At 36.0% G+C, this 27,490-nt stretch overlaps 1 protein-coding gene across 1 annotated transcript in view; it reads left to right on the forward strand.

The window, feature by feature from the left end:
* LOC150088463 (serine/threonine-protein kinase Genghis Khan-like) overlaps nucleotides 1–27,490 on the forward strand; it is a 905,682-nt gene that overhangs the window by 460,182 nt on the left and 418,010 nt on the right. The window contains exons 21-22 of the mRNA XM_090370169.1: nucleotides 11,345–11,450; nucleotides 16,432–16,580. Coding sequence (XP_090226295.1) covers nucleotides 11,345–11,450; nucleotides 16,432–16,580 — 255 coding nt within the window. The remainder of the gene's footprint in view (nucleotides 1–11,344; nucleotides 11,451–16,431; nucleotides 16,581–27,490) is intronic.

Here is a 27,490-nt window from a genome sequence, read left to right on the forward strand (position 1 = left end):
CCCAGTTTGAAATTTAAACAAAGTAAAAGTTAGAGTAATCTTAAGATGAAAGAATAAAGTCTGGTTATAACAACGTACTGTAGGATCAGACGGGTCAGTGAAATTAGCTGAGTGTAGTGAACGCAGGGCTGTATCGGAAACCAAAGAAGTTATCCGATAGTTCTCTGTATATTTATTTCAGTTAAAAGAACCCTGAGTATGGTGGGGGAAGGTGTGAATTGGTCAAAGTGAACTGTGTCCATGTGATGGGGAAGCAAGCAGTTAAACAAATGAGAAAAATGTGCCAGCAAAGGGAGAATCAAAGACTAACAAGGTAGTGTTGAAAAGACACTAAAAGAAACAGAGACACTACAGAGACCTTGCTTATTGCTGTGGTTCCTTTAGTTTTGGCTGCTGACCCCTGGAAGACAGTTAAAATCTAGGACCTACAGCATTAAGCACTATTTTATTATTTTTTCTTATTTTAATGTTAATTTTATTTAATTTCAGGTAATCTGCTTTTACTTTGCAGGCATTCTCAAGTATTGCTGTTTACACACACACTCATAGAGAAACAGTTGAATGGATTGGCAAGACCATAAAAAAATTGTTCTCCAGAGATATTCTAGTAGAAATGACATGCCCAAAATATCCAGAACATCTACTAATGGCTAAAACGTTTGGAGGATTGCCTGCTGCAGTTACCCCCCTCAATACTTTAGTACATCAGTAGCTGTTGTGCACATTTAATGTTACTAATCTTTTAAAGGAGCTAATTCAGTTTACAATTCAGTAATAAAGTTTACAGTTTAACAAGTGCAAAGTGTATGAAGTAGCAGAGTCACTGCTCCTACCAGAAATTGTATATCACATTTAACATGCTCACATTCCCAAGTAGGCGAAAGTAGGCTACTTTTATTTTACAGCAAGGATATTTATTCTAACCAGTGGTGAGCTATAGTGGGCTCGCGAGAGCCCATTGTTATTATTTTTTTTAAATTTGCGAGCCCTTTGTTGAGGTGATCATTTATTTTACAAATGAAATCCTGAGCCAAAACTACGGTGGGGTGAGTGGGGCCTCATTCCCAGCATTTTAATGGCGCAATTGATCTGTTATGTATTTTAAAATTGCTTCATTTTTGATTTAATTACAGTCCTCTGTTTAACGAATTTCTTTATAGCGAATTTTTTTGATTCCCCTTGGTAATTACATTTAAAATAGTTTCCGTTGAACAAAGAAAATTTCCATGTAACAAACGGGTTAGGAGAGACAACTTTGTATGCCTTGTTCTCACCTCTGGCCTTGAGGCAATTTAGTTAATTATAAAGTGCAAATTAAGTGTGAAAGGGATTACTGTTTCACAATGTTAGTGGTTTTATGTCCATAAAACCTATGATGGACCTATGTCCATCATAGGTTTTATGGACACCACTAACATTGTGAGTGGTGTCCATAAAACCTATGCAGTCACATATTGAGAAGTCGCGCTAGTCAGTATGCTCTCCATAGCCAGTCAGAGGCTATGGTCAAAGCTACTCCGAGAAACGGGCATATGTTTTTCAAAGAAGTGAGTGATCCATGCCTTCCAGTAAATTTCTTCTGTCTATGTTTACGTGGTCACAGTAGCTAAATATCCATGTGATTCCGACTTTTTGCACTGTATTCAAAGAACTAGTGAGAGTAGCAATGTAGGGGGGATTGAGGCAACTAAGATATTATATAAACTTTATGAAGATAAAATGTTGGCAGATTTTGAAACTTTGTCAAGCCTTTTACTGTGTAGAAAATGTTCTAAAATATACAGTAATGGCATACAGGCAATAATTAAAAAAAAAACTGTATTACCAATCTCCAAAAAACTAGTGCGAATTAGGGATGATTGCTAAAGAACTTGATGTGGAAACTATAAAGATTGGTCGTGTGTTTGGGCCATGATGAGCAGCTTGTAGCTTGTGGATGGCAATTGTGCGTTGGAGGAATTATCCCGCTTGATGCAAACATTTTGAATCAGAAGTTAAATATTCTGGATTATTAAATCGACTTTTAAATTTGGTATTTTTTAACCATTTAGCACTAATGATCGACATCCTGCAGGAGCTCTCTTACCTTTCAGAAGCTTTACAGAATCACAATGGTAAAAGCATATGAATTAATTATTCGAACTATCAATGCTACTGCTAATTTGAAAAATTCTGAAGGAAATTATGAAGCTAAAATTGAGAGCATGTTGAAGTGGAAAGAATTTGAAGGGATCAAAATCAGAAGTAAAAAAATTACCTTGTGACAAGTTATTAAATGCATTGTTTTATCCTTGAAGGATAAGTTATTAATGCAACAGGGTGATTTTAAATTAAATAAAGAAAATAACAATACCATTGAAAGAAATTTTAAACATATGCTACCCAAAATCCTGGAATGTGAAAGAACTTTCATTTTGATGGCAAGGCAGTGGTGAAAACCGAATAAGAAATTTAGTTTTCTGATAAAATATGAAATAAAAATTAATGATCTTAAAGATTTTGTCGAAGACAGTTTATCTTTAAAATCAAGTGAAATTACTTTTTCAATTAAGAAAGCCAGAAAACATCTTTGAAACCATTGCAATTATCAGGCTGAAGCTGAGTTCAGCTTTCAGCATAATGAATAATATTGTGACAATTAAACACATTGCAGATTATGGAGACCATATATTTAAATGGAAAACCATTGCTTCAATTTCATCTGGATCATTACATCAAATCATCGCTCAGCTATTGAGCAAAGCAGAAGATCGACAACAAATATTAATAAAGAAGTAAATTCTATATGGCAATTTTAGAATAAATTTTTCTTGAATATTTGTGAAATAATTTTTTTTCATGTAATCTGTGATTTTTTGTTTACTTTTCTATAAAGTTTGTTTTTTATGTAATATTTGTTTTTATATTGTGGAATGTTTTGTGATAGTTTTTATGTTATTTGTGATATGGGAAATATTTTATTACTTTTTATTCACAATATTAAAATTTTATCATGAAAAAAATGTATCCGTTATATTTCCCTAGTTGTTAAAAAAAAAGATGAATAAAAAAGTTGCACATGTGCCAAGCATGCGCGGTAGATGGTTTATGCGAAACATCCTTTGCGTTTCTTTTATGTATTTTGATTTGTATATATCGATTACGAAATAAAAGAACTTTTTTATTGTAAATATTTTTTGATTATTCACAGATTTTCATAATTTCTGGAAGACAAGATACAATGGATTTATGATAACTAAAGTAAGAGATGTATACTTGCGAGTGCAATGTATCTAAATATCTCTGTAAAACAGCACCAATTGATGTACCATTCTTGTAGTTGAAGCGGCATATGCAGATGTTAGGAGAACCTAACAGTGGAATGTAACGAAAATGCGAGGCGAAAAAAGAAATTATTGACAAATATTTGTATTGTTGCAATCATACTTAACTGCAGTAGTAACTTCGGGAAGCATGATTGTGACGTCATATTATACAAAAATTCTAAAAAGTTAGAACTCCAGACACTGTTGTATCCAGTTATCATCGCAAGGCATGACGACCAGGTTTTTAAGGTTTTTTTTTTTTTTTTTTTAGATAGAACTAGGAACGTTTTACACATTCACTTATATGCATGGTTAAGGGGGTAATAAGCCGCATTGTCCACCCCTGAAATCCGCTCCTGACTCGAGATATCATACTGGTCATGAAAAATGCATCATGCGCTCTAATCACACTACTGGTAGTGCGGGTGTGGGAAGTGCATGCCTCTAGTGGAAATTGCAGATGATGTCACTTCCATGACGGATCGAATTTACTCAGTAGAAAGTCCGAAAAACTGCGAGGCCATTGTTAAAATATTCACAGGTCACCACTGATTCTAACCCATTAAAATGGTTTAAATGTCAAAAATACAACTATTCTCAAATGTACCAGTGTATCAATTTGTGCTGTTGGTTTAATGAGCATGACAGTGAAACATACAAAAAGTTCCCAAACTGAGGTATCCAAATTGTAAAGAAGAAACATCCAGCCTATTTTTGAATATGTGAGTACTTGAAATGAGAAAAAAAAAAAATACAGATGTATAAAATCTTGTACAAGAAGCAAAGAATCTTCAACCAGTCACTCTTAATAAAGTCTCACATGTTGTTCAGCCAATGAAAACAACAAAACAATGAAGGAACACAAATGGATATGACTGCCCTACGATTTGATTATTTTTCTCCTCACATATATTACGTATGAAATGTACCACAACTTTACAAGAAAAAAAAAAAAAAAAGCACCCAGAAAACTTGCTTATTTCAATTCCATCAAAATGTATGTTGTAATTTAAACAGCAGAGTAATAAAACAGCAACAAAAAATCAGTCTTCTTGACAATCCCTTCAGAAGAAATGAAAATAGAAGGAAAAGATGCAACTCATTTACTCTGTCAAGTTAGCATTAGAAAAATTGCAGATGAGGATATGAATATAAAGAAACAATGATTTTCAAAAGAAAGGTTACCCAACCAAGAAAGTATGTGAATTGCAATGAAATATTCTTATTATTCAGTTGCCCTGTCTTTTATGCACGTTAGTTTAATGCCCATAATCTCCTGTGAGAAAGCCCTAAGTAAATTCACATGGTCAAATTGTGGAATTTAGAATTTCTAATGCATACTTTTGAACTTAATTTATTTTAGCAATTTTATTTTCACTTTAACTATAGATCATTATATAGTAGGCTATTTAATAAATAATTATAAAATAATGTTGTTATGTTTCTGGATTTCTGGGGGGGTTTTTTTTTGCTGTTTCCACATATTATTTTGTTAGCTGAAATAAAATGCCCAATCCTATCATTAATCACTTCTTATATGCAGGAAGTGTTCAATCACAGAACTGTTAAATCTCTACTTGAGATTTAAGAATTGGTCAGAGTCACCAATTCAACAAATGAGTACATTGTCTAGTGAAGTGAGTGCCCCCATACTTCTCAGTTTCAACAAGGGGACATGTTTGCAGTTTTCTGTGCATTATGATACTGTTGCATTGTCATGGAAAACAATTGGCCCTTGGTATAGGCAACATAATTTTCTTTATTGATTTTTGGCATTGTTGGACACAAAAACAATAATTTACTGGTTTACAGTGTATCTAGGGTTTGAGTAAAAGTATGTGGCAGTTATTTATGCATGTTTACTGATTACTAAACCGAAGTCCATTTGTTTCTATCACATAAAGATTTTTCACAATTCATTAACAAAATATTACCTAGGTATTATATGCAAATGTGTACATAACTATAGTTTCTGCAATGGTTTGCAAGTTTTATACCCCTATATTCGTAATCAGTATCAAATACAACAGATTGTGCATGTTTAACCCGTAACTACACAAACTGCAAGGTCATACTGCAAGGTAACTGACCTTGACCCAGGAAGGTAGACGGCCCCACCCCACTCTTTCAGCCCATCTGTGATTCTCAGAGAATTTTGAGTGGAGTTTGGGAGACTCCTGTGTGTAGTTATGGGTTAAACTTGTCTGACCATGCACTCACTTGTTTGTACAGTCCACTCAACCGCAGAGCCTATATAAGTGGCACATCCCTTATGTGGTCACAATACTCCTGTTAAAACCGTTGTGAGCACTTATTGTGTGTTAGTTTTCTTTTAGTATGGCAACCAGAAAGTGTATAAACAGTCCCGACATATTTTGTTACATATGTGGTTGTTTTGTTCCTGTAAAGCAGAGACGAAATATTACCGATTTTGTAAAAAAATCGTATTATGCATGCTTTGACATAAAACTAGGCAATCAGGATAAATCGTGGGCACACATAAAGTATGTCATACATGTGTCGAACATCTTAGAATGTGTGTTTGTCATTTGCTATTCCTATGGTGTGGCGTGAGCCAGTAAGCCATGCTGAATGTTACTTTTGTGTATGTGATGTTAAAGGTTAAAATTCAAAAAATAAAAAGGACATCAAATATCCAGATCTACCGTCAGCCATAAGACCGGTTCCGCATGGACCTGATCTGCCTGTAAAACCTCCGCCAGAAACTTTGGAGGCCGCATCTTCTTCCACCGAAACAGAAGCTAAAGAGGTTAGTGAAGAGGAATGTTATCAACCAGAAAATATTTTAACGCCACAGCAAATCACACAAGTCGAACTGAACGATTTAGTAAGGGACTTAGGTCTTCCAAAGTATGCTGCTGAAATTCTGGGATCCAGACTTCAAGTGAAGAACTTACTTGCTTCAGGTACATCATTTTCCTGGTACGGAAATCGTGAAAGGGAGTTTATACAGTATTTTTCACATGAATGGAGACTATTTATAGACTCTTCTAAGACTAGTTTAAAGGTGTTCTCTTGTATAATGGAGATAAGTACACATCTATGCCAGTTACACATTCAGTCTACTTAAAAGAAACTTATGACAATCTAAAGTTGCTTCTGGAGAAAATTCAATATCAAGATCACGAATGGCAACTATGTGGAGACTTAAAAGTGTTATGTATGTTGTTGGGGCAACAGGGTAGGTACACTAAAATGCCATGCTATATTTGTGAATGGGATAGCAGAGCTAAAGCGCTGCACTGGACAAAGAAGCAATGGCCTTGGAGGCACAATCTTACACCGGGTCAAAAAATATTGTGCCCGAAAGTTTGGTGAAGCCAGAAAAAATACTTTTACCTCCACTGCATATCAAGTTAGCATTAGCATTAGTAGAGGCACATGATGCAAGAAAGCAAGCTTATGCAGTATCAGCCAAAAAAAAAAAACCCACTCCCATTTCACCCCTCTGTTTGTTCGAAATACTTGTCCAGCTGAGCCTTAAATTTATTTAGGCTGTCAACTTCCACAACAAGGGATGGAAGTCTTCCACCAACCAACTGCCCGCTGGCTAAAGGCAAATTTCCGCACATCTATCCTACATCTATCTTTCCTCAATTTGAATTTATGCCCTTTCAGGTGATTATTCTGAACAAGAGAAAGAATCCCATCGGCATTGAGCATACTCAAACCATTCAAGGCTTTATACACCTCTATCAGATCACCTCGCTGGTGCCTAGTCTCCAGACACTAATTTGCAAAACTTAAGCCTTTCTTCGTAAGAGCTACCCTTTGTTCCATTCACTAACCTTGTTGCCCTTCTCTGTACTCGTTCCAGCAGCTCTACATCCTTCTTGAAATGAGGCCTCCAGACCTGTATACAGTACTCAAGGTGTGGCCTGACCATTGCCTTATACAAGGAAATAATCACCTCCTTATCCCTGCTTGAAAAATTCCTATGTATCATTAACAAGACACCATGAACTACTCTTGCAGCCTGTCTGCACTGTTGAGAAAACTTCATATCTGCACAATTACTCCCACGTCCTTTTAATTTTCTACCACTGTCAGTGTAGTACCACAGAGTTGATACGTTGCTCTGGGTTTACTGTTTCCCATGTGTAGTACTTTTCATTTGTCAATGTAAACTTCATTTGCCACCTCTCAGCCCATCTGCTCAACCTTTCCAGATCCTGTTGCAGCAGTATAGCGTCAGTAGTGCCCTTAACAACCACCTCCATAGTCAGGTGGGGCAGGAGCAGCAGTGCGAAGCACATGCTTCTTGATTAGACCGGGGTTCGAGCCCGTGAGCCACTAAATATGGAGGATGCAGAAAGGTCAGGGAATGACCACCGCATATCCCCCAGAGCAATATGGCCTTAGTTGCTAATGGTCCTAAAAACCAAATAACAACAACAGCCCTTAACAACCCTGCCAACCTTTGTATCGTCTGCAAACTTGGATATTAAGCTTGATATACCATCATCAATATCATTTATAAATACAGAAAACAACAATGGACCCAACACTGAACCCTGAGGGACTCCATTAATAACATTAGTCCACGATGAGCAGTGTCCATTGATTACCACTCTCTGTCTTCTTCCCCTCAACTATCCCTTTATTCATAGCAGCAATTTGCTTCCAATGCCACACACTCTCCAATTTGTGCAGCAGTCTTCCATGTGCAACAGTATCAAAAGCCTTTCTAAGATCCAAATATATAATATCAAAGTTATTCCCTGCATCCAGTTCTTTTGTGACTGCATCATAGTATCCAATCAAATTGGTCAGGCAAGACTTTCCCTTAACAAAACCATGCTGTGTCCGAGCTATAACTGAAGTCTTGTCTAGATCCTGCAGTGCTTCTTTAACCAGTGCCTCCATTAATTTTCCTGGAACAGAAGTTAAACTCACAGGTCTATAATTACTTGTGTCAGCCTTTTATCCTCCTTTGAGAATTGGGGTCACCTTTGCACATCTCCAGTCCATGTGTACTTCCCCTAAGTCCAAGGAAGCTCTCATAATTATGGCTAAGGGTTTGCTTACTTCCTTTACTGCCTCCTGTAATATAACTGGATAGATCCCATCCACCCCGGTTGCCTTTTTTATGTTTATCCTCAACAATTTCTCCTTCACTTTCCTCTCAGTTATTACAAAATCATCTAGCTAACTGTTAGAGTTTACTTCACCTCTGGCTTTCCCCTTCCTGAATAACTCCTCATGTGTGAATGTAGATGCAAAATACTTATTTAGTTTGTTAGCTAACTGAGCAGGATCCTCAACTGTTGAACCATCAATATCCAGTTGACCAATCTGATTCATCCCTTTCCTTCTAGAGTTTACATAGGTAAAGAACTCTTTCTGTTTTTCTTTGCATCCTTTGCCAAGGATTTCTCATAATCTGCCTTTGCCTGCCTAATCTCCTTTGTGACTTGGTTACAGACCAGCTTATATTTATCATAGGCTTCCATGTCACCCATTAGTTTATATGTATCCCATGCATTTTTCTTCTCTGCCATATGTCTCATTAGTTCATCTGACATTCATTTAGACCTAAACCTTGAAAAATATTTCTTAGTTGGTATGTAAAGCCTAGTAGCTTCCAAGATAAATTGTTTGAATGCTTCCCATTTTGAATTTGCTGTTGGTAACATCATCAGTTGGTCCCACTGTATAGAATTTAAATACTGTCTCAGACCATCGTAGTCATTTCTACGAAAGCAAAAACCCTTCCCTTTACCCCTGATGGTAGTTACCTCTTTGAGTAAATTCCACTTCAGCACACTGTGATCACTGTCACCTAGTGGTTCCTTTATCTGCTGATTCTTAATGCATGTAGAATTACTACTGATAATCAGATCAAGATTATTACTCCCTCTAGTTGCCTCCCGAATGATGTAGAAAACAATCATCCAATAAATCCACAAAAACCTTGCTAGTGTGTGAGTGACCAACCCACAAATTCCAGTAAATATCTGGGAAATTAAAATCTCCCATTATAAGAACTCTAATTTACTGGCCCACTCTATTTCTCTGCACAATTGCTCATTATACTCATCAGATTCATTAGGCCTACAGCACACACCTACTCTCATTTTTCCTTTCCCAGTGCTTATGTCACACCAAAAAAGACTCAACATTGTATTGTCCATCCACATGAATTGGATGCATTTCCTTAGACTTTATGTGTTTCTTAACTAACAGCATAACCCCTCCTCCCTTCCTGTCCTGTCTATCCTTTCTGTACACATTGTACTCTCCAAATTCCAGTTCTGCACTGCTTATGTCTGTGTGACACCATGTCTCTGATATCCCAACAATATCTGCCTTTGATGTTTTGAGCAATACCTCAAATTCATCAAATTTATTTACCAAACTCCTAGCATTGGTGTACACACAAGTATACATCCACCTGTTCCTATTCTTAGCTACCCTAATACAACCTATGTGTTTACTTGTACCGCAATGTTACTTCCAGCAGTCTCTGAAATACCCTGCATCTTGTTTTCCAGGCTGCTGCTTTAGAAAGTTAGGCATAATGAAGCAATTTATTAAAGCATTGAATAAGGATGGCAACTGATTTAAGTACCTTTGCAGTAAATTTCCTGTTTTATCTGATGCAAAACTTATGGAGGGTATCTTCATTTGTCCCCAAATTAGAAAATTGATTTAGACCAGTTTGAAACTACTATGACTGACGTTGAAAGGGAAGCCTGGATTGCTTTTAAAAGTGTAATCAAAAACTTTCTAGGAAATCATAAATCATAGGATTATGAGAAAATTGTTCCAAATATGCTTGAAAAGCTTCACAATTTAGGGTGCAATATGAGCATCAAAATTCACTTTTTACATGCCCATCTTGATTTTTTCCCCGAAAGATGAATGAAGAACAAGGGGAGAGATGGGGAGAGAGAAAAAGTAAATGGAGCAGAGGTACCAGGCAAGGTGGAATACAAACATGATGGCCGACTACTGCTGGTGTTTAAAAAGAGAGAAACCCGGCACTGTACATAAAAGAAAAACGATTAAATATTCTTTCCAAACAAAGAGACGAAGGTCTGATTAATGAAAGTTTCAGAATTTTGTTTAATACTTGTTAGTAGGGCGCCTCCATAGCCAGGTGGGAAGGAGCAGCAGTGCGTAGCACACGCTTCTTGATTAGACCGGGGTTCAAGCCCGTCACCACCAAATACGGAGGATGCAGAAAGGTCAGGGAATGACCACCACACTGGAGCAATATGGCCTTAGTTGCTAATGCTCCTAAAAACCAAACAACAACGACTTGTTAGTATTTACGTATTTTTTGATATATGAAAATGTAATCTGATCAATTTGTCATTTCTAAATACAGTAAAGTTATATATTTTCGTAGAAAACTATACTTTTTTATTTCTTAAATTGTGATGTATCTGGATGTGATAGAAAAAAATCTAAGTCATATTTGAGATCACAGCAACATATTTTGGCAATGGGACCTATTGAAATTCAAACCCCAGGGAGCAAACATAAATTTGTAAACTAGTGTAATCAATTAAAATTATTGAACATTATTGTATAGGTTAAGCTGTATTTAATAATGCAGAAATTAAGCATAAATTGTTGTGCTGCTATCAGAAATTCTTTAGTGATTGAAGATACATGGCAGCATTGACTAATGTTTTAACTCTGTTTTGGATTCATATGTCCATCCATATCATCCACTACTGGTTACCCTATGCAGAAATCAGCTCTCTCTCTCTCTCTCTCTCTCTCTCTCTCTCTCTCTCTCTCTCTCCCCCCCCCCACCCCTCAGAAGAGTTAGTTTCACAAAATAAGATACCTGCTCATCACTTAGACTGTACTCTACAGAACATTAAACATAAAATTATTCCACTAACCCTTTGTATTTTGCATTTATTCCATGAGCAACACGAAACTCTTGTTTCTAATTGTAGGAAAGCATGATTCTTAGAAAGTATAAGATTTTTCGATAATTTCTCATTTTCTTTTCACGTAATTAAGTAATAATTAAATTAAAGCATTTCTTTTTTATTCAGGGTAAGTGATGAAAAAGATGCAAGAGGTTACTTGCAGGCATTAGCTACTAAAATGACAGAAGAACTTGAAAGTCTTAAGATGAGTGGTCTTCCTCCCTCCACTGCAGTAAGTCATATTTCAGAAATTCAAATGGATTTTATTGTTATATTTTAATACTTTACATTTTTTTAAACAGAGTGTGTGTTTTATGTTCACTGAAACTGTATCATGTAGCTTATTTAAGGATTTATTGGTTGGTATTTTTCACTGTTGATCTATTTTCTAGCATTTTATATTTATTTCTAGTGCTGGCAGGTCTCAGTTATGATCGAAGCATTTAGTTACAAGCAGCTGTAGTGGAGGGTATATGGCGTGTACCATCTGGGTTTTTTTAGGTGAATAGCGTATACCTTCTGGGTTTTGAAAGACTTGTAAAAAACAAATATTAAAATATTTACTGAAAATTAAAAAATAAATTTATTAGAATTTGATTCTTAGGCAATACTTATAGTTTTGTTTTTTTAATATATGTCAAGGTGGCAGTAAGCTGCTGCAATTTAAATGGGAACCTCAGTTGTGGGCATTAAGCATGAGATCAGATGGGTAGGAAGAGGTGGTCCTGGCCAGGATGCATATTGGGCACACCCATCTGACCCATATTTATCTGCTTATGGGGAGGATCCACCTCTTTGTACATATTGTCAGTCTTTACTTACGATAGCATATTCTAATTAATTTTAACCATTATATTAATGTTCAAAACAATTTTCACATCATTTTCTCATTTGTAAGTACCATTAACATTATCTCATCTGATTGGAGACAGTGCGAATCTAGCTGAGTTCTTTGTGTTTTTGAAACAGCCATAATTATTTAACCCTAAGTGTAAAGTTGGATGATTTTAGTGTATTTTTGTGCCCTATTTACAAAAGTGTTCCATCAAAAATGATGGAACATTTTGAGACAAGAAGAATCAAGCTGTGACTTAAGTGAACACTGAGAAGAAGAATCAAGCTATGTATGACTTTAGTGAACACTGAGAAGAAAAATCAAGATTAAGACAATGAACCAACTAAAGTGTCTCAGTTTATTGATCTGAACATCAGTGATGCCTGGTTTGATTTCACAGTCAGAATTAAAAGTTCTTGTAGACAACCTAAATTTAATAAATTATGTACTTATAAGGGTAGTAAATTTGACATCACATTGAACCCTTTTAAAAAAAGCAGCATGCAATTTTTTTTAAATGGTAAATTCCAATCCAATTCTGTCAGTCAGTTCCAATTTACTAAGCAGTGTTAAAACAGAAAAATGTAGTGATATTGCTTCAAGAAATTCTGGGCACCTATAAAAACATTTCTGCAAAATGTTATTAAAGATATATTTCCTACATTTGCATTGAGACTTTTAATGCTATCACATTTGAATTCTGTTATTGGTGAATGTGGCAAAAGGTTTCATCAAGAGATATCTGATATGGAAAACTGTTACTGAAGAAAGTGAAATCTCACTATGCTGATTGGCTATAAAAAAAAATTTAAAAAAAAATACATTTAACGTTGGTCAGGGAAGCTCCTGATATCTGTTATGAAGGGAAAAATTAGCAAAAATATTTTATATATAATTTGTTATAGTACTAATTATAATAAACTTTTAATATTATATTGACTTTTATTTCCTTTCCTTTGAAATTGGTTAGTGGTATAAAATTTTCATGCCAAGATTTAAGCATTAAAATGAAATAGAATCACCTATTTCTCTTTAAAGTAGAGAAAACAAAATGTTTTCTTGTATGGTGTAATTTGAAAAGGTTTATAAGGTTGAATACTAATAAATCAGATGTTTTTAAAGTGAAAGGTTGCTATATGAAGTTGCAATCCTCAAACGGTGATACTTCCCTTCACCATGGTTGCTTGTCACTGTCAGATTGACTTTGGAGATTTTCAGCATCTCTATTAGCCAGCTATGAGTCATGGAGTTGAAGGCCTTGTGGTAATTGATGTAGGCCATGTACATGTTGTGACACTTCTTGTAGTCTTGCTCTATAACTGCAGAACCTATGGTTAATTTCTCCTTGCATCCTTTCTGCTGTTTGGCAAAATTAAATGATACGTGAAAATTGGAAGAATATTTTCCCCAGGTTAGCAAAATAAAATAAATTTACACTTACGTACATAGCTTAATTAATACATACCATAATGCTTACATATATACTAACTAGTTGATATTTCTGTTCACTGACATGGTTTTTTTGGATGGGTGGGGGGGTTTAAAATTTAAAAAAGTAAAAAAAATCAGTGCCAATCAATAACAAAGAACATGGCATGCACAAATTGCAATTAACACGATACGTGCAAATGAGATATGGAGTAACAAGTTTACTAAGCTAAAAAAAAATAGAAATGAAGAGGAGATTCTGAAAATTTATTTATGTTTTTATATGACTGATAATTTCATTGAAGGGGAAACATTTCACCATAAAAACGTAAAAACCAACAGAATTCCAGCTATCGGTATTATCACAAATGCAATCGAGTTTTCTACCCATTTATAATAGATTGCACTAACAGAAAATCCCGATAAACCAGAAACTGTAAATTGTTTTTATTGTTTTATGGTAGTGACCTCTGAAATGTGCTTTAGAAAAATATCACAAAGGCATTCAAAAATGATTCTTATAACTGAATATATGATAATGATCTGGCACCTACTTATTTCACTTTATGATGGGATGGGCTTACGATTGTCTCTGACTGGACCACGTGGTTCTTTCTGTCAGCAAATAGCAGCATTTTTAAATGTGTTGGCTGCATGTTTTGTTTTTGAATTCTTTAGTTGAAGTGATTTTTTGTGTTCTGCTTTAATCATTTTTATAATCAATATGTACAATTTCCATTATAAAAATCGCCTTTTAGAGAAATAAATAACTTAGTTATATAGCGAAAATTTCAACTTCCAAGGTTTTGGAACAAATTAACAAAAAATAATGTGTTATCGGGTTCACGTTACGATATTTTCACGATATGGTGTCTCTGGAATGGATTAATATTGTAAAGTGGGGGTGGGGGTTCACGGTATAGAATAAAAAGTAATGAACAAACTAAACTCAAGAATATAAATATAATGTATGCCATGGTCACTGCTCTCAATAGTTTAAATAAACAAATGAATGTAAATTAATACCTGCTCTACCAATTGACAAGCCTAAGCCAAATTTCAATCTGCAAATTAACCTTAAAAACCAAATCAAAATAAATAGAATTAACATAAATTATTTAATCAATTATAATAAGGTTCATAAGATAAACCAAATGATGAAATAGGTTAAAATGTAATGAAGTGTGTGTGGGGTAGTCATGAGCATACAAAATAAAAAGGAAAGAGTGGAATAGATGAAACATGCAAATCAAAGAAGAAAGTTGGAGTGCAGTGGAGACATTTTGCTGAGCCACAGTTGATGACTGAAATATAATCTTTTTGGAATTCACAAGGGTTGTGTTTTCTGAAGACGTTATTCTTGTGGATTCCCTTCTCTGTCTTTATTTCATTTATTGTGGTTGTGGCAGTTTCCTATAGTGGGTATGTCTCCTTGGGTGGGAAGTTGTCTTTGCACTGTTAGAGATATTGTCACTTTAGTTTGATTTTTATAATTTTAATTTAGTTTAAGGTATCTTGATACTCAGGTAGCAGAATTACACCTTACCTAGCATAACCCTAATTATTGCATTAGTTTTATGGTATAAGTGCTCTTCTTTTTTTTTTTTTTTTCCCCCCTTCTCTTCTTCTTAGCATTAGCATTAGTAGAGGCATACAATGCAAGAAAGCAAGTTTATGCAGCATCAGCCAAAAAAACCCCAAAAATACTCCCATTTCATCCCTCCATTCGTTCCAAATACCTGTCCAGCTCAGCCTTAAATTTATTTAGGCTATCAACTTCCACAACCAAAGATGGAAGTCTGTTCCACCAATCAACCCGCTGGCCAAAGGCAAACTTCCGCACCTCTATCCTACAACTGTCTTTCCTCAATTTGAATTTATGCCCTCTCAGGTGATTATTCTAAGCAAGAAGAAAAATCCCATCAGCACTAAGCATGCTCAAACCATTCATGTCTTTATACACCTCAATCAGATCACTTCGCAGGTGCCTAGTATCCAGACACTCTAATCTGCAAAACTTAAGCCTTTTTTCGTAAGAGCAACCCTCCGTTCCATTCACTAATCTTGTTGCCCTTCTCTGTACTTGTTCCAACAGCTCTACATCCTTCTTAAAATTAGGCCTCCAGACCTGTATACAGTACTCAAGGTGTGGCCTGGCTATTGCCCTATACAAGGGGATAATCACCTCCTTATCCCTGCTAGAAAAATTCCTGTATATCATTGACAAGACACCATGAGCTACTCTTGCAGACTGTCTGCACTGCTCAGAAAACTTCATATCTGCCTGCACAATTACCCCCAGGTCCTTTTCATTCTCTACCACTGTCTGTGTAGTACCACAGAGTTGATATGTGACTCTGGGGTTACTGCATTCTTCTTCCTTTCAAGATCAGTAGCATCATCCATCTTATCCAGGAAAGAATGTAATTTCTTCTTCTGTAATGTTATCCCTCACTGGAATATCAAGCTAGGATAATTCTTTCTTTATGGTGTACCTCTTTAATTTATTTAGCTAGGCCATTATAAAATCTCAATGCCATAAAAATTTAAAGAAAATCATGAAAATTCAATTTAATCCATAACTGGAAAAATGTTTACGCTACTGATTGGATTTTTATAAGCATGATGTTCAGAAACAATTATTGGAGAATTATTCTCTCTGTAGCAGTCAGAAGGTGATTATGAAAATTTGATAGTTGATATGCCCATAAAGCCATGAAAATTTGATAGTTGATAAATTTCAAAGCTGGAAGATTAATAAGGTGGGAAAGGAAGGGAGACATTCTGACACCCATGTTATGTACAAATTTATATCATATGCAACAGCATTATAAATGAAAAACACTGTATGTGAATATTCTGTATATATAATAATTCTAATAATATGTGTGAGTTATTTATAATATTCATATTAAAATGTTAATTTATGCAGTTGTGAAAATTCTTACAGGAAAAAAACTGGAGAAATAGGCGATCACAAAAATTAGACAAAATGGAACTGCTTAACTTACAGTCCAGTCTTCATAGTGAGATTCAAGCTAAACAAGCTATAAGTGAAGAGTTGAGCAAAGTTCGAGCAGAATTAGTATCAATACAAAAGTAAGTTGTAAATATTAAGAATATTAAGATAACAGGTTAAACTGATTAAAAATGTTGATTAATGAATGAAGCTTAGGTTCTGATGAAACTTTAAAGAAAATCAATATGATATTATGATTAGTTAAATTTCAGGTAGAATAGAACAGACATAAAATTCAACAGAAAGCAGACTATGTATTTAATTGTAAAGTCTTTCTTTTCATTAAAAATAACATTTGGGAGTAAAAAATGTTTAAATTATTAATTTTCTAACTGTTTTACTGATTGCTTAATTATATATATATATATTGCTTTCTTGAAACCAAACCACCTCTTTAACTGCTCTCATTTAGTTTTTGGAAGTTAGATATGTTATACTTATTTAATATGCATGCCTTTTGCAGCTTTATTCAATATAATTTATCAGTAGTGATCTAGTTCAGAGTGACGATTATTAACATTGTGCCAAGGCTAAGCATCGGGTATTAATGTAGTATCTGATTCTTAGTCTAAATCAGAGATTGGAAACCTATGACACTAGTGTCGAAGGTGACATTAGAGTCCACTTCCAGCGGCATCCCAAGAATTACACACTAATATAATCATTCCAACAAGGCATAGCCACAAGGGTTGTTACAAAGATAGGCAAGCATTTCTGTGTTAGTATTAATCAGTCTAGATGACTCAAGGAAGCAAACTTCTGCATCAGCAAAAAAAAAAAAAAAAAAACTGTTTTATCGTAATTTGTTCATCCTTAAAAAGTGAACAATCTCAGATTCTTTACCTCAGCTAGCTTGGGAGACAACTTTGTCCAGTGATCAATAATATGCTTCCCAAAGATAAACAAGGTTCAGCAGTGAATATCTAAGATGATCATTATAGAAACAATACTTAACATCCCTAACCAATGTATTTCCCCTTCTGTCTTCTTATAACAAATTATATGTAATTTTTTTGTTGGTGAGGCTTCTAGACCTGAATAGAATAAGATGAACTGAAGAGACTCATGGCAGAGAAGAAAAATGTGTGGAATGCATATAAATTATCAGGGGATACAGAAGCCTGTGGTAGATATAAACTAGTCTGTAATCATGTCACAAGGGAGGTTAGGCAATTTAAGTAAGATTATGAGAAGTCTCTGGCAAAGAATACAGAGAAAAAGAGCAAAGACTTCTTTACTATGTGAACACTAAAGGGAAGGGAATGAATCGCATTGTTCAACTAGATGTGAATGGGTTGACTGTTGATAATCCTGCTTAAGTTGCTGACAAACTGAATGGGTATTTGTATCTACACAGAAGGTATTTTTTAAGGTTGGGGATGCCAGAATTTTTTCAAATCCTAACAGGGAGCTAAATGATTTTGTGATAACTAAGAGGAAAATGGAAGAGAAATTGTTGAATCTAAATGTAAAAAAAGGCACCACAGTGGACATGATCAATCCACTTATATTGAGGGAGGCAGCAAAAGAGGTAGTAGTAGTAGTAGTGGCACATGATGCAAGAAAGCAAGTGTAGGAGCTTATGCAGCATCAGCCAAAAAAAAAAAAAAATCACACCATTCCCTCCAAATGCCTGTCCAGTTCCAACTTAAATTTATTTAACCTATCAACTTCTACAACGACAGATGGAAGTTTGTTCCAGCAATTAACCACCCGCTGGCTAAAGGCAAATTTCCGCACATCTATTCTACATCTGTCCTTTCTTAATTTGAACTTATGTCCCCGTAGGTTCGTAATCTGAACAAGTGGAAGGATCCCATCAGAATTCAGCGTGCTCAACCCATTCAAGGCCTTATAGACCTCAATCAGATCACCGCGCAGGTGCCTAGTCTCCAGCCACTGCAATTTGCAGAACTTAAGCCTCTCTTGGTAAGAGAATCCCTTCATTCCCCTCACCAATCGTGTTGCTCTTCTCTGTACACGCTCAAGCAAATCTACATCCTTCCTAAAATGAGGCCTCCAGACCTGTACGCAGTACTCAAGGCGTGGCCTGACCATTGCCTTATACAGAGGGACAATCACCTCCTTTTCCCTGCTAGCAAAATTCCTATATATCATTGACAAAACCCCATGATCTGCTCTGGCAGCCTGTCTGCACTGCTCAGAAAACTTCATATCTGACTGCACAATTACTCCCAGGTCTTTTTCATTTTCTACCACCTTAAGTGTAGTACCACACAGTTGGTACGTTTCTCTGGGATTACTTCTACCCATATGCAGTACTTTGCATTTGTCAAGGTTGAACTTCAGTTGCCACTTCTTAGCCCATCTGCCCAAATTATCTAGATCCTGTTGCAGTAGCACACTGCCATTACTGTCATTAACAACCCTGCCAACCTTTGTGTCATCTGCAAACTTCGACATTAAGCCTGATATACCTTCATCAATATCATTGATAAATACACAAAACAACAGTGGACCCAACAGTGGGCCAGTAAATCAGAATGTCTTATAATGGGGGATTTTAACTTCCCAGATATTGACTGGAACTTGTGGGTTGGTCACTCACACACTAGTCAGACTTTTGTGGAGTTATTGGATGATTGTTTTCTGCAGCAGCATGTTCGAGAGGCAACCAGAGAAAGTAACACTCTTGATCTGGTTATCAGCAGTGATCATTCGTGTATTAAGAATTTGCAGATAAAGGAACCACTAGGTGGCAGTGATCACAGTGTGCTGAAGTGGGATTTACTCAAAGAGGTAACTACCGTCAGGGGTAAAGGAAAGGGTTTTTGCTTCCGTAAAGGGGAGTACAGTGGTCTCAGACAGTTTTTAAATTCTGTACAGTGGGATCAACTGACGATGTTACAAACAGTAAATTCTAAGTGGGAAGCATTCAAAGAATTAATCGTGGAAGCTACTAGACTTTATATACCGATTAAGAAATATCGTTCAAGGTTTAGGCCTAAATGGTTATCAAATGAACTAATGAGACTCGTGACAGAGAAGAAAAATGCATGGGATGCATATAAATTATCAGGTGACGCAGAAGCCTGTGGCAGATATAAACTAGTCTGTAATCAGGTCACAAAGGAGGTTCGGCAGGCGAAGGCGGATTACGAGAAATCTTTGGCAAAAGATGCTAAGAAAAACAGCAAGGATTTCTTTACTTATATAAACTCTAAAAGGAAGGGGATGAATATGATTGGTCCACTTGACATCGATGGTTCGACTGTTGATGATCCTGCTCAGATAGCAAACAAACTGAATGAGTATTTTGCATCTACATTCACACGTGAGGAATTATTACAATTTGAAAATGGAAGAAGGTTATCAAATTGTAGCAGTGTGCTTAATGATTTTGTAATAACTGAGAGCAAAGTGGAGGAGAAATTGTTGAAGTTAAACATAAGAAAGGCACCTGGGGTGGATGGGATCTATCCAGTTATTTTAAAGGAGGCGGCAAAGCAACTAAGCAAACCCTTAGCCATAATTATGAGAGCATCCTTGGACTCAGGGGAGGTTCCCACGGACTGGAGATGTGCAAATGTGTCCCCAATTCACAAAGGTGGATCGAAGGGTGACACGAGTAATTACAGACCAGTTAGTTTAACTTCTGTTCCGGGTAAAATAATGGAGTCACTGGTTAAAGATGCATTGCAGGATCATCTAGACAAGACTGCAGCAATAATTCAAACACAGCATGGGTTTGTTAAGGGAAAGTCTTGTCTGACAAATTTGATTGGTTATTATGATGTGGTCACAAAGGAACTGGATGCAAAAAATAATTTTGATATCATATACTTGGATTTCAGGAAAGCTTTTGACACTGTTGCGCATGGAAGACTACTGTACAAATTGGAGCAGAATGGTATTAAGGGTAAGTTGCTACAATGGATAAAAGGATGGTTAAGTGGGAGAAGACAGAGGGTGGTAATCAATGGGTGCTGCTCTTCGTGGACTAATGTTATTAGTGGAGTCCCACAGGATTCGGTGTTGGGTCCACTGTTGTTTTGTGTATTTATCAATGATATTGATGAAGGTATATCAGGCTTAATGTCGAAGTTTGCAGATGACACAAATGTTGGCAGGGTTGTTAATGACAGTAATGGCAGTGTGCTACTGCAACAGGATCTAGATAATTTGGGCAGATGGGCTAAGAAGTGGCAACTGAAATTCAACCTTGACAAATGCAAAGTACTGCATATGGGTAGAAGTAAACCCAGAGAAACGTACCAACTGTGTGGTACTACACTTAAGGTGGTAGAAAATGAAAAAGACCTGGGAGTAATTGTGCAGTCAGATATGAAGTTTTCTGATCAGTGCAGACAGGCTGCTAGGGCGGATCATGGGGTTTTGTCAATGATATATAGGAATTTTGCTAGCAGGGAAAAGGAGGTGATTGTCCCTCTGTATAAGGCAATGGTCAGGCCACGCCTTGAGTACTGCGTACAGGTCTGGAGGCCTCATTTTAGGAAGGATGTAGATTTGCTTGAGCGTGTACAGAGAAGAGCAACACGATTGGTGAGGGGAATGAAGGGATTCTCTTACCAAGAGAGGCTTAAGTTCTGCAAATTGCAGTGGCTGGAGACTAGGCACCTGCGCGGTGATCTGATTGAGGTCTATAAGGCCTTGAATGGGTTGAGCACGCTGAATTCTGATGGGATCCTTCCACTTGTTCAGATTACGAACCTACGGGGACATAAGTTCAAATTAAGAAAGGACAGATGTAGAATAGATGTGCGGAAATTTGCCTTTAGCCAGCGGGTGGTTAATTGCTGGAACAAACTTCCATCTGTCGTTGTAGAAGTTGATAGGTTAAATAAATTTAAGGAGGAACTGGACAGGCATTTGGAGGGAATGGTGTGATTTTTTTTTTTTTTTTTTGGCTGATGCTGCATAAGCTCCTACACTTGCTTTTTTGCATCATGTGCCACTATTACTACTACTACTACACCGAACCCTGTGGGACTTCGCTAATAACATTAGTCCACGAAGAGCAGCACCCATTGATTACCACCCTCTGTCTTCTCCCACTTAACCATCCTTTTATCCATTGTAGCAACTTACCCTTAATACCATTCTGCTCCAATTTGTACAGTAGTCTTCCATGCGCAACAGTGTCAAAAGCTTTCCTGAAATCCAAGTATATGATATCAAAATTATTTTTTGCATCCAGTTCCTTTGTGGACCACATCATAATAACCAATCAAATTTGTCAGACAAGACTTTCTCTTAACAAACCCATGCTGTGTTTGAATTATTGCTGCAGTCTTGTCTAGATGATCCTGCAATGCATCTTTAACCAGCGACTCCATTATTTTACCCTGAACAGAAGTTAAACTAACTGGTCTGTAATTACTCGTGTCACCCTTCGATCCACCTTTGTGAATTGGGAACACATTCGCACATCTCCAGTCCGTGGGAACCTCCCCTGAGTCCAAGGATGCTCTCATAATTATGGCTAAGGGTTTGCTTAGTTGCTTTGCCGCCTCCTTTAAAATAACTGGATAGATCCCATCCACCCCAGGTGCCTTTCTTATGTTTAACTTCAACAATTTCTCCTCCACTTTGCTCTCAGTTATTACAAAATCATTAAGCACACTGCTACAATTTGATAACCTTCTTCCATTTTCAAATTGTAATAATTCCTCACGTGTGAATGTAGATGCAAAATACTCATTCAGTTTGTTTGCTATCTGAGCAGGATCATCAACAGTCGAACCATCAATGTCAAGTGGACCAATCATATTCATTCCCTTCCTTTTAGAGTTTATATAAGTAAAGAAATCCTTGCTGTTTTTCTTAGCATCTTTTGCCAAAGATTTCTCATAATCCGCCTTCGCCTGCCGAACCTCCTTTGTGACCTGATTACAGACTAGCTTATATCTGCCACAGGCTTCTGCATCACCTGATAATTTATATGCTATCTTATTATGGATAAAGGTAAGCAAACCTTTATCCATAATAATGAGAGCATCCTTGGATTCAGGGTAGGTGCCTATAGACTGGAGATTTGCAAATATATTCCATTCACAAAGAGGGATCAGAGGTGACATTAGTAATTACAGAACTTGTTAGCTTAACTTCTATTCCAGGGAAATAATGGAGTTGCTGGTTAAAGAAGTAATGCAGAACCATCTAGACAGGAATGAAATTGTACTGCAGCCCACAGTGGGGATTTATTAAAGGGTGATCTTGTCTGACTAATCCGATTGGATAATATGATGGAGTAATCAAAGGAACTAGATGGAAAAAAAATAATTTTGACTTTGTATATTTGAATTTCAGAAAAGCTTTTGATACTGTTTCACATAAAAGACTTCTGTACAAACTGGGGCAGTGGGGTATTGAGGGCATGTTACTGGTATGGATAAAAAGATGGTTGAATGGGAGAAGACAGAGAGTAGTTATCAGTGGGCACTGCTCTTCTTGAACTATTGTTATTAGGTGGAGTTCCACAGGGTTCAGTGTTGGATCCATCGTTATTTTCTTTGTTTATTAATGATATTAGGTTTGATGTCTAAGTTTGCAGATGTTATGTAGGTTGGCAGAGTAGTTAATAAGGTATGCTATGGCAACAAGATCTATAAAAATTAGGGTAGCATGTGGGTAGTAGTAATCCCAGATTAATGTGATTAACATAATGACTGTGTGGTACCACACTCTGGATAGAGGAGTGAGAAAGCCCTCGTGCTGTCAGACATGAAAGTTGTTGTTGTTCTTTGTTATTTGGTTTTTAGGAGCATTAGCAACTAAGGCCATATTGCCCCGGGGATATGCAGTGGTCATTCCCTGACCTTTCCGCATCCTCCGTATTTGTTGGTCACAGGCTCGAATCCCGGTCTAATCAAGAAGCGTGTGCTACGCATTGCTGCTGCTGCCCACCTGGCTACGGAGGCGCCTTCAGACATGAAGTTCTCTGAGCAGTGCAGACAGGCTGCCATGGCGTTTTTGTCAATGATATACAGAAACTTTGCCAGTAGGGATAAGGAGGTGATTATCCTGTTGTGTAAGGCAATGGATAGGCCATATCTTGTATACAAGTCTAGAAGTCTTATTTTAGGATGGTATGGATGCAGAAAAGAGAGGCGAGAATAGTGAGGGGAAACAAAAGGGTGCTCTTACCAAGGAAGGCTTCAGTTCTGCAAATTGTTTTGCAGAATTGAAGCATCTGGAGACTAAGCACCTGTGAGGAGATCTGATTGAGACGTTTAAGACTCTGAGTAGATTCAGTAAGTTCAGTGCTGTTGGAATCCTTCCTCTTGCTCAGACACACACACATGAGGGCTCATTGATTGTTTGAATAAACGTGCATCTGGTGTTGTGGGAGTGGGTAGTTTGAATAAATTCAAGAAATAACTAGACAGACTATTAGAGGAAATGGACTGGTAATATGGGATTTTTTTTTTTTTTGACTGATGTTGTATAAGTTTACTGTTTTGCATCATTTGATCCACTACTAATACTAATATTTCAAGTGTGTTTTCCTTATCATTTTGTATAGAGGAATAAGAAGAAACTTAATATTTTTCAAGTCTTTTGCCGTTTTAATAATTAACAGGAATTCTATGTTTGAAAGCATATTTATCCCAGCTAGGTGATAAAACAACAAAAAAAGTTTAGATCTCTTCTGATGAAACTTTTGAAATACTCTTGACAGTCAAGTTTAGATAGCAGGACCATTGTTAAAACTTTGATTGAGAAAGTTTTGTTTAGGGAAAAATAGTAATAGTAATCGTGGCATTTGATGGAAGAAAGCAAGTGTATGAGCTTATGTAGCATCAGCCAAAAAAAAAAAAAAAAATTTACACAAACATTCCCTCTAAATGTTTGTCCAGTTCCTCCTTAAATTTATTTAACCTATCAACTTCCACAATGACAGATGGAAGTTTGTTCCAGCAATTAACCACTCGCTGGCTAAAGGCAAATTTCCACACATCTGTTCTATAGCTGTCTTTCCTCAATTTGAATTTATGCCCCCTTAGGTTCGTAATCTGAACAAGTGGAAGAATTCCATCAGAATTCAGTGTGCTCAACCCATTCAAGGCCTTATACACCTCAATCAGATCACCTCGCAGGTGCCTGGTCTCCAGCTGCTGCAATTTGAAGAACTTAAGCCTCTCTTGGTAAGAGGATCCCTTCATTACCCTCAACAATCTTGTTGCCCTTCTCTGTACACGCTCAAGCAAATCTACATCCTTCCTAAAATGAGGCTGACAGACCTGTATCCAGTACTCAAAGCGTGGCCTGACCAGTGCCTTATACAGAAGGACAATCGCCTCCTTTTCTCTGCTAGCAAAATTCCTGTATATCATTGACAAAACCCCATGACCTGCCCTTGCAGCCTGTCTGCATTGTTCAAAAACTTCATATCTGACTACACAATTACTCCCAGGTCTTTTTCATTTTCTACCACCCTAAGTGTAGTACCACACACTTGGTACATTCCTCTGGGGTTACTTCTTCCCATATGCAGTACTTTGCATTTGGGTAGATTTGCAAATGGGCAAATCTATCTTCCTTTAAGCAATTATGAGCAGTATGTAATGTCTAACAGAAATCTACTGTTAACAATAAAACCATAAGTGCACTGATGTAGACAGTTGTATGGCTCTATTTTGATATAAAGTGCATATATCAAGGAAATTTAATTTGAAGTCTGATGTATTAAAAAAAAAAAAAACACTTCTGCTTTCCTCTTGCTTTCTCCAATAAAATTATGAATATCCTGCTTTCTCCCTATTTTTCCAGTAAAAATTATGAGATATCCTGCTTTCTTCTTTTTTGCATTTTTCTGATAAAAATTACTGATTACTGATACTGAATTTTCTGATAATGGTTGTAAATGTGTCATTTTGATATGGTTGTATATATGTTTCATTTTAATATAAATGTAATTGTATGTGTTTTCATTTTTTATGAAATGTTGCTATCATCCTTGTCATTATTATTCCATATATGTTATTATTCCACATGAAAACTACTATGGGAAATTTAAGTGCAATCAACTAATGTACCGCTTGAACTTGGTGAAGGATAAACAAGTGAAATAAGGGAACACCCCCAAATGATATCCTGTTCCTTGTATACCAATGTGGTCAAAATAAATATACAGACACATAGTTAAAGAATATTGCTTAAACCAGGGGTCCCCAATCTTTTTCTTCAGAGGGCCACATAGAAAATTCGAGACAAATGGTGGGCTGGAGTCGGTGCAATTTTGACGACTAAAAAAACACTGTAAACCAAAAAACATAATTTTATGATTTGTTCACATAGGTAAGTGCTATCAAAAATAGAAATTATTCTTCTTGCTAATTTTTTTATTTTTGGAAATTCATTTTCTGTCAAAGTTTTATAAAAGTTAATTAATGTTTCATTTTTCAATAATGTCAGGTTATCGTTACTTTGAAGATCTATGATTTCTAATTGTAGATCTTTATCTATTTGTGAAACATTTACATCAAGTGGATTCTGAAATAATGTAAATAATTTTCTATTGTTTTCGAAATCAACAAATCGATCAACAAATGCTTCCATCAATAATTCAAGATTTTGGACAAAATTGTCAGTAGAAAAATCACAATTGGGCATATTATTATATAAACTTTCACAACACAAAAAATGGGAAAAATTATTTTGTTCAATTTGATTTTTAAATAATTCTAATTTTGTCTGAAATGCTTTAATATTGTAGAACAAGTCATTTACAAGTAGATTGCAACTTTGAAATTTTTTATTCAATGTATTCAAATGTTCAAAAATATCTGTTAAAAATGCAAGTTCCCATAACTATTTAGAGTCTGTTAATTCTGGGACTGGTTTTAAATTTTGTTCATGAATATGTCTATTTCGGTTCTGAGTTGAAAAAATCTTTTTAACACATTACCGCGACTCAACCATTGCACCTCCGTACGATACAACAAATCACCATATTCGCTTTTGATTTTCTCCAAGAAAATTTTAAACTGACGATGGTTCAGGCCATTTTTGTGTATAAAATTCACAATGCTAATTATAGTCGACATGATTGAGTTCAAAGACAAAAATTTACCGCACAACGATTGCTGGTGAATAACACAATGAAATTGCATAGGTCTTTCGATGTTTTTGGAATCATAATATTTATTAACATGGCCTATGAAACCAATATTTTTTTCCAACCGTATTCTTTGCACCATCAGTCATAATTGTTGTCAACAATTCCCAATCAAGCTGCAGTTCTTCAAACACTTTTGATACGCTATAAAATATGTTTTCACCAGAGGTTCTATTCTTCAAGCTTTCAAGTGCAGCCAGTTCTTCTGTGACTTCAAAATTTTGATTTATACCGCATATGTAAATGAGTAACTATGTTGTGTTGGTAATATCCTCACTTTCATCAATTGCAATCGAAAAATTTATAAAATCTGTAACTTTTTGTTTCAGCTGATCTTTAACATTAGCAGACAAGTCTTCGTTAAGCACTTTGCTGCAAGCGAAGTGCTTAACTTGATCAGGGCATATTTCTTCTGCAAATGATAGACACACTCTTTTCACAAACTCGCCATCAGTAAAAGCCCTCCCTTCTTCAGCAATGATTTGAGATGCTCGCAAACTATCTCTAATTAAATTTAAATTCTAATTAGTGAAACGTGTCATCTGTTGTTGTTGACTCTTGAAATCAAAGCTCAGCTCTTGTAATTTCTTGTTTCGCAACTCTTCTTGAAGTTTATCTTAAGTTGAGGCATGTTTTGTCGTATAATGCCGTTTCAAATTATATTCTTTCAACACGGAAGCTGCTTCTTTACATATAAGGCAGGTACGTCAGTTATTGTTCCTTATAAAAAAAAAAAATTAATCGACCAAAGTTCATTGAAGACATGACATTTGGAATCAATTTTTCTTTTCCTTGACATCTTGATTTGCTAAAATTGAAATTAAAAATTTAAAGTTAAATAAAATTAAAAATAATACGCATTTATACAAATAGCACAAATAAATTGTT

The sequence above is a fragment of the Mastigoproctus giganteus genome, chromosome 3 (genome assembly GCF_048544385.1).
Source record: "Mastigoproctus giganteus isolate SK-2022 chromosome 3, ASM4854438v1, whole genome shotgun sequence".
Lineage (NCBI taxonomy): Eukaryota > Metazoa > Arthropoda > Arachnida > Uropygi > Thelyphonidae > Mastigoproctus > Mastigoproctus giganteus.